At 39.7% G+C, this 8,124-nt stretch overlaps 1 protein-coding gene across 4 annotated transcripts; it reads left to right on the top strand.

Annotated features, from left to right (window-relative positions):
- Positions 1-290: 290 nt before the first annotated feature.
- ACR4 (ACT domain repeat 4) lies at positions 291-4,823 on the top strand. Of its 4 annotated transcripts, none has more exons than XM_010259636.3 (8): positions 291-590; positions 1,499-1,571; positions 1,694-1,739; positions 1,835-1,949; positions 2,034-2,101; positions 2,180-2,773; positions 2,921-3,025; positions 4,060-4,823. In XM_010259636.3, the coding sequence occupies exons 1-8, from the start codon at positions 587-589 to the stop codon at positions 4,399-4,401; spliced, it is 1,347 nt and encodes a 448-aa protein (XP_010257938.1). In that variant the 5' UTR covers positions 291-586; the 3' UTR covers positions 4,402-4,823. The 4 variants fall into 4 exon arrangements, with proteins under 4 accessions (XP_010257938.1, XP_088760465.1, XP_010257936.1 ...); XM_010259634.3 differs by lacking the exon at positions 291-590 and adding an exon at positions 729-1,161; XM_088904339.1 differs by having other exon boundaries at positions 2,034-2,773.
- The last annotated feature ends 3,301 nt before the right edge of the window (positions 4,824-8,124 follow it).

Below are 8,124 nucleotides of genomic sequence, written 5' to 3'. Positions count from 1 at the left end.
CGAGATGGCGGGAAACGAGAATCATCGCAACGATACATGTAGATCCCGGCTCCGCGAACGTAGGAGATATGAATTTTGATTTGCCATCAGTTATCATGTGTTTAATTTGACCGGCTAGTGCATTTTAGCAGGAGCCGGAGGGGCTGCCGGCTGGGCCGTTGGGGTTGGTGCCTAACTGCCTATTAGAGAGGTTCTTGCTAACATGCGCTGGGTGGGTACGACCGCAGAGAGGGCTTGTTTGGAATTTTGGAACTTTCGTTATTATAGTATAGCTAGGGAAAAGGGAGTTTGGAAATTGAGAGTTCATAAAGCAGAAGAGATAAGAGCTTCATAGTCTATGTGAAGTGAATGTAAACCATGTCAAGTTGCAGGTTTTTGGAGTTTCGTGTCGGAGGTGGAGTGGTTCGCGGTGCTGGTACTCAGTTTTGAGGAGGCTTTTCTTTGGTTGGAGTGATATTGGGATCTCCTTTTTTTCCACATATCAGTGAGGACGACCACCTCTGGTTTTGCTTTCTCTCTCTTTCGTTCTTTTACTGGTAAACATCGAGCATTCAGTCTTGCAGGGAACAAATACTCAGGGATTGTAATGGGTACGTGTCAACTATACTTCTCGTTTCTCGTTTTTCCGTTCCTTGATTTCCGTTCCTTGTTGGTTGGTTTCTTATGCTTTTTCATTTATTTTTTCTTTTAATTATTTTTCTGGGCCGGGACCTGGCTGTTTTTTCAACAGGGAACTATGTAATTCTTGTTTCATTTGTTGAATCCCTTTCGAATTTTTATATTAATTGGCGATTTGGGTGATGGGGGTTCGTTGTCTTAGGCAATATTGGGTGTCAGTTGTTCCCTTGCGGTTCCGTTTATATGAAATGGTCATGCGGTCTCTCTGTACTTAAGTTATGGCTTTTGAATCTTGAGCCCCTGACTTTTCTGGTTTTTTGTGTGTGTTATAACTGGTTCGCTTGATAGTCTTGGATAGTTTCTTTGTCCTTTTTTTCCTTTTATATTCTCCTCTTTACTGATTTTCGAGACCAAAAGAATTCATAGGCTCCTGGGACTGTTGCTCTTCCACGGTGGTTAGACTTCCTTTTATTATATCTTGATTGGCTCTGGGTATCATGGGTTCTATCTTTTCTACTAGTTCCACTGTGCTCTTCTCGATTGGTGAGTGCTTTTTTGGTTCTAGTACTTTTTTCGATTGGGTATTCTGAGATGTTGTGTATCAATATGTTTTCTTTTTCTTGTTTTCCTTTTCAATATGGATTAGTTGCTTCGTTGGCGGGAATTCCACCCAGGTTGTTCTTCTGGATTGGTGGTTTTGAGTCATGTGTTTCCACGACTTTCTTTTTGTTTTTATTAATCAATGATGACTTTTTCCTTTGGTTTCCTTTCTCTTTTTCTTTTTTTTTAATAATGGAGTCATTTCATTTTCATTTCCCCTCTTGATTGGTGATTTTGAATCTTGATTTCTGTCTAAGTTCGTGAAACTTCTCTTCTTCAGAGACCGGTTTGAATTCTTCGTGGGACATGGATGATGAATATGAGAAATTTGTTCGAAGGATGAACCCACCCAGGTATGTAAATCTAGAAAGGCCCCTTTATAACCAACCCACAGCAATCTCCATTACCATAGAAAAAAAAGCAACTTCGAGATTTCCTCATCTTTGTTTTCTTTTTTTCCTTTTTGGTGTTTCAGGGTTGTAATTGACAATGAAGCTTGCAAAAGTGCAACAGTTATACGGGTATTGCTTGTTTTCTTTTATTCTTATGGAGTTATGATTCCTTGGTCTTTTTCTTTGTTTCTAATAATTTGGTTTTCTTTCATTTTGCTATGAAGGTGGATAGTGCAAACAAACATGGAATACTTTTGGAGGTTGTGCAGGTTCTTACAGATCTGAACCTTATTATTACTAAGGCTTATATATCGTCTGATGGTGGATGGTTCATGGATGGTAAGCTTTATCATGGTACATAAGCATGCTTTTTTTCTGTTTTTAGTTATACTATTGAAAATAACCCAGTTGGGATGTCACCAGTTTTTAATGTAACTGATCGAGAAGGCAACAAACTTAAAGATGAATGTTTGCTGGAATATATTAGTAAGGTGAGTCATTCTGGCTATTTTTTTACTTCTTCTGTGCTTTTCCAGACATACCCATCTAACCTTATGCATCCTCCCCAGTCTCTTGGGGCAGATTCCTCCTATGTACCCTCGATGAGAAGATCTGTAGGGGTTGAACAATCAACCAACCACACATCAATTGAGTTAACTGGCACTGACAGACCAGGACTGCTCTCTGAAGTCTGTGCTGTTCTCACTTGCCTGAAATGCAATGTGGTTAATGGTGAGGTCTGGACCCACAATACACGGGCTGCAGCTGTGATGCTTGTAACTGATGAGGAGACTGGAGCTGCAATCACTGACCCAGAGAGGCTATCCAAGATTAAGGAAATGCTCTGCAATGTACTAAAGGGTAATAATAAAACTAGGGAGGCCAAGACTGTAGTTTCTCTAGGAGTGACGCACACTGAAAGAAGGCTTCACCAGATGATGTTTGCTGATCGCGATTATGAACGATCAGATAGTGATACCTTGGATGAGAAGCTCAGACCCAATGTGACAGTTGTTAATTGGCATGACAAGGACTATTCAGTTGTCACAATTAGGTGCAAGGATAGGCCAAAGCTTCTCTTTGACACAGTCTGCACTTTGACTGATATGCAATATGTGGTTTTCCATGCAAATGTTGATGCTGAAGGGGCAGAAGCTTATCAGGTATCTCAGAGTCATGCATTCTTTTCATAGATATACCTGCATAAAGTGTTTCAGTGTTCAATATGTATGAAAAGTATCTACTCATAAAAAAAATGTATGAAAAGTATCAGCTATCTAATAATTTTTATTTGCAAATTGCACTTTTAGGAATACTACATTAGGCATATTGATGGGTCCCCTGTCAATTCAGAAGCTGAGAGACAAAGAGTAATCCAATGTCTTGAAGCAGCTATAGAAAGAAGAGTATCTGAGGTGAGGAATGTCATTAGTATGTACTTTTTCAGTTGTTTAGTCCAAATATATATTGGCTGATCAAAGCTTGTGTTATATTAAAAAATGAACTAGACGAGAAACTATTCATAGTTATACATCTCAAACTAGGTTGCCCAGGCACCTGTGTTGCTTATATTCTTGCATAATAATGTGCTAAAATCTAGATAAGGAGTGAATGCTGGTAAGGCACAGGCTCTATCCATATGCTATAACTTGATGCACATAAAAACTGCATTTTGGTTGTACTGCAGAGAATCTGTAGATATTGCATCTTTTAACTTTATATGTACCTACATTATGAACTGTATTGTATTTGACAAAAAAAGTATGGCTGTTTTATAACTGTTTTATCTCAGAAAAACTAGAGAGGACAACACTTTCTGATTTGTAAGATCGATAGCTGTGACTCCAAATCTGGCAATAGAGTTATGGAAAATTATTGTCATTTCCTCATTTTTGCTTCCCTTGTTGTGGACCCAGCCTCCTAGCAGCATCTGCTTGTAGATATCTTATATTTTTGTCACTTTCATGTGTTTGAATAGTTTGCAAGTAGTACTTTGAAATATGCATGTGAGTTCGGTCTTATGCTTGAGCACATATAAGATGTGTCTATTTTGAATTCTTCCAGCAGAGTTGTTTTAATTAAATAACTAAAATACTTGATGAAAGTGTGGCATTTGGGTGAGATAATAAGCTTATGTTGGTAGACTATACATAATTAGTTACATACAAGTATATAACTAGTATACCAACCTACATTAGAAAAAAATCCATATAGGGCTTTCCTATTATTATGATGTAGATACTGAAACTATCTGACAACTAATAGGAGGCTGTCATACAATGTCGCATATCAAATACGTCTGGATGCCAAAGTCTTTAGAATTACAGTTGTTCCCATGAAGAAAAATGTTAAAACGTACAATATTATTTTGTTGTTTCTATGCCATGACTTTTAACATATCTCTAGGTAGATGTCTCATAGTTGTTTTTTCTTTGTTGTGCTCTTACAGGGATTGAAGCTAGAGCTGTGCACAACAGACAGAGTTGGTTTGCTATCTGATGTCACTCGTATATTTCGTGAGAACAGCTTGTCAGTCACAAGGGCAGAAGTGATGACGAGAGCAGGGAAAGCCATCAACACCTTCTATGTTCGTGATGCAGCAGGAAATCCTGTTGATGCCAAGACTATTGATTCAATTCGAGAAGCAATTGGTCAGACAATACTCCAAGTGAGAGGCTGTTTTGAGAGTCCAAAATCTCAGGCTCAAGAATCTCCGACCAGGTTCCTTTTTGGTGGTCTATTTAAGTCCAGGTCTCTCTATAATTTTGGTTTGGTCAGATCCTATTCTTGATGTTGAGGTCAGGTCGCAGGGCTTGCACTAAGGTTTCTCTCAGTTGCAACCATATAAATACATCTCTGCCTGCTGCTGCAAACTCAAACATGGATTACTTCCTTATGGAACATGCGATGGAAGGTAGAGACACGGTCAAGTTTTCCAAATAGGAAAAAGGTGGAAAAAAACAGATATTTAGTGGGACCTGTAAATTCATCCATTTCCCCTGTTGTGCCATTTGTTAATGAGGGATCCAACCCCTTTGGACCAAGAAGCGTAAGGAAAAAGGTAGAACAAAGATGTAAATGAAATAATCAGCTGTAAATTAAAGGGTTATATCAATGCTTTCTGGGCTGGCCCTGAGCTCTGTTATAGAAAAACATATGGGTGCAATCTTTGTAAATAATAAATCCTATTCTTTTTCATGGTTGCTTTGAACATATTAATTTTTTTTGTTCTCTTTAACTCTTATTTCTCCCCCACCTACCTCTCTTTGCGGGAACATGATAAGCCATCATCAACAGTTTTGCATGTTAGTTCCTCCTCATCATCAAAGCCTTGTCCTGACTATATGGGGTAGGCTACATGAATTCGGTTTCCCCATTCTGTTCTGTTCAGTGCCACATATGCGAGCTTAAATCATTTGTTATTACTTCCACTGAAGTTATTTTTGTTATCACTTGTTCTAACAGGTGCTGTAGATGGTCTTCTATGCACATGACCAAGCCATCTCACTCTACTTTTTCTCAGTTGTAAGTGTCTAAATCTAATGTCACAGTGGCATTCCACTGTTATAGAGTAATCAATTCAGGAATTGCTTACTACCTTCAGCTAAACAGACTGATTGTAGTTTGACTGTCAATGTCAAATGCCAAAAACGTTGGGAGAGCAATGGTATATAAAAGAGGCCATCACAGCATGCTTGCTTAAACACTCAATGAAAAGATCTTTGCATTAATCGACGCCCAACTTGAGCAAAGAATCTTTGACTATAAAGGCACAAAGGCAACTGCAAGTTGACCCCATAATCCTGACGGGTGGTTTAAGACTTTTAAGTGCTGCAGTGATGTGATGACCATGTCGTCTCCTTTTGCCCCCCTACGGTTTGGCAAAGAACTAATTGACAAGTCTTGTATCAGTCTGATGGAGACGGAGATCCATAACCAAATGCGTGTTTAACTGATGCACTCCAATGAATAACGAAGTTTCCAGTTCTATATTATAAAGGAAAATGAAAGGAACAAAACATGAGAATTTGGATACCCCTTTACCTCCACTTAAATCTTTTTTGTTATGATATGGTAATGGGTTTTCTTTTCTTGAATTCGTCCAAACTGAAATCTCTCTGGATTGGAGGACAAGTTTAAGAGTGACTCTTACCCAACTGGGAAAGCCTACTTGCATTCTGTTGCCTTTTTTTAGTGAAAGAAAGATTGCCGTTGAAAGCCAGAACAAAAACACAGCAAAGGCTGAAGACAAAGCAAAATGGATGATGCCTTTTAGGCACATACATCATTGTCCCATCCTCCTTATCACACACCCCTTTCGGATTGACTGGTATAGTGGTTTGTGATTATTAGTTGGCCCCTATCCTATATTGGGTTTGCAACATTGTCTTCTGCTTTCAACACATGGCATGGCACCATCTCAAACACTTCATGTTCAAAAGCTTAACTAATAAGTTTATGCTTTATACAGTAAATTGGACTGAGTTATAGAATTTGAAATTTGGATGTTCAGGTTGGTCACCTTTCCAGCTACTGGCCTACTGCCACGGGAATCTGATATCAAAATTTGGACGTGCATTTTCCTTAAGATCTGACTGCAAGTTGCCGGGAGAGAGAGAGATAAATGGGTCATGGGACGAGGACAAGTACACAGTAGCTAGAGATCTTACTAGGATCTAGATTTGGATGGGTCTACTCCCGATATGATCTGTTTCTTGAAGTACTGGTAAGGTTAGACACTTGACAGATGAAAATGATATGCGGGTCGTTTACCCCATGCCCTAGCCCAAAGTCTGAAGCAGGAGAAGCAAGTTCCAGATTGCCAAGCAAAAAATATCCTGGATGGGAATTGGGAAATGGGATCATTTAAAAGATTTTCAAAAGACAGACCAGACCTATTTCTAGTTTTATCCTTATTTTTATTAGCTACTAGACTAGAATCAGAAACGATTTCCCATTCCAGATCCTATATACGTCAGAATATCTACGCTACAGACTACAGAGAATAGAGAATAGAGAAAGGCTCTCATCTCAAATCCAAGTCCATGATGGATGATGGGATATGTCCTTGGTTTCATCTTTCATGTTGAAGTTGAACTTCCCGAGTTCATGCCCAGAAAATTAGAACTTGAAACCTGAAATCTCGCGCTCGCCTACAGAATATAGACAACGTGCTCAGCTCAGAACTGATGTGGCAGAATGAAATTACAGCTCAGCTTCAGCTTGGACCAGTCAACAGTAAACGATCTCAATCAATATTCAATATGGATGGCAGATCAGATCATGGAATTGGAAGTGGACGACATAGACATTAGTGAAATTTGAAACCCTACTTTATCATTTCAGCTTATATACATGTTCGGAACGAACGGAACCTCGTCTACCTCTTAAGAGTACTTAACCCTAATCCTGTTAGAGCTGTGACTGCCGTCCGATTGTTGGACCCCCCATCTCATTTGACTCAAACATAATCCACCAAATTGAACGAGTCCTGATGGGTGAGACACCCCAAAAGTCAAAACCATCTCATCAATTCTCAAGAATTGAATAGCTGTTGCATCGTTCTCTTGGATGAATTGAGAATATGGAGAGCCACATCCTACATGTGCTCTTCCGGACTTTCTGACTAAAACTCAGCCCTTCTTTTTCTTTTTTCTTTTATTATATATTATATATATGCACGGTTTGGACTTTGGTCATTGGTGTCTCCTCCTGTCACGTGGAGCATGCCGTTTATTTATTTATTAATTATTATTATTATTTTTATTTTATTTTGGTGAATGAGATGAGAGCATGCAGGTTGCTTGAGACAACAACTTCTCCTCACATGCATCAGTACTGTTCACTCACTAGATTGGGTTGGATTGAGAAGGCCCAAGGCCCACCGTATAGAGCCAACCCACAAGCCTCACGTCACGCTAACCCACCTTCCAATCATTCTCCTCTTGGTCATACCATACCTCACCAGTCACTACCTCATACATAAATTGATATATCTATATAAATAAAGATTGTCAAATCCTTTTCATCTCCTTCATACAACTTAATATTACATTTAGACCCAGGAGCACGGTTCACACTTCACAGTTCACATAAAAAGGAGTAGCAGGAACATCAGAATTAAGGAATTCCACGAGATGGACTCATGGAGGAATCTCAGAGTGAGTTCCCCGGCTTCCATATTTTCGTCCCCAAGGATGAGTTTCTGACAAGAAAGCCTCCTCGTCGGCTACAGAGGCAGGCTCCTGCTCCTCTCCAGTTGAAGCCTGCTCTGCCACCTGAACAATGCCTGGCTAGAGCAAAAGCTATGGGGTGGAACTTGGATTGTTCCTCATCGGCGACAGCGTCTTCATCTTCGTCTTCGTTCTATCACGATAAAACTCCTATTCCCTTGCTTTCACCTCTCGTGTTGCCTCCATTGCCCGAATCTTCTTTTCTTCATAAGGGTACTGCGTCCCGGTCTTCTTGATGTTTGAAGCCAGGCGCCATAGTGGGTTGGTCTCAGCGGGAAAGC

This window comes from Nelumbo nucifera, chromosome 4 (assembly GCF_055504915.1).
Source record: "Nelumbo nucifera cultivar China Antique chromosome 4, China Antique-T2T, whole genome shotgun sequence".
NCBI lineage: Eukaryota > Viridiplantae > Streptophyta > Magnoliopsida > Proteales > Nelumbonaceae > Nelumbo > Nelumbo nucifera.
Note: the sequence above shows the minus strand (reverse complement) of the source record. Positions and strands in the feature narration are given on the sequence as shown.

What these genes read in the sequence shown, in the direction of transcription:
- ACR4 (XM_088904338.1), top strand. Translation starts at nt 1,116, where the DNA reads ATGGGTTCTATCTTTTCTACTAGTTCCACTGTGCTCTTCTCGATTG. An exon ending in TGGTGGATGGTTCATGGATG is followed by an intron (nt 1,950 to 2,033) that starts GTAAGCTTTATC and finishes GGATGTCACCAG; the next exon opens with TTTTTAATGTAACTGATCGA. An exon ending in TAGAAAGAAGAGTATCTGAG is followed by an intron (nt 3,026 to 4,059) that starts GTGAGGAATGTC and finishes GTGCTCTTACAG; the next exon opens with GGATTGAAGCTAGAGCTGTG.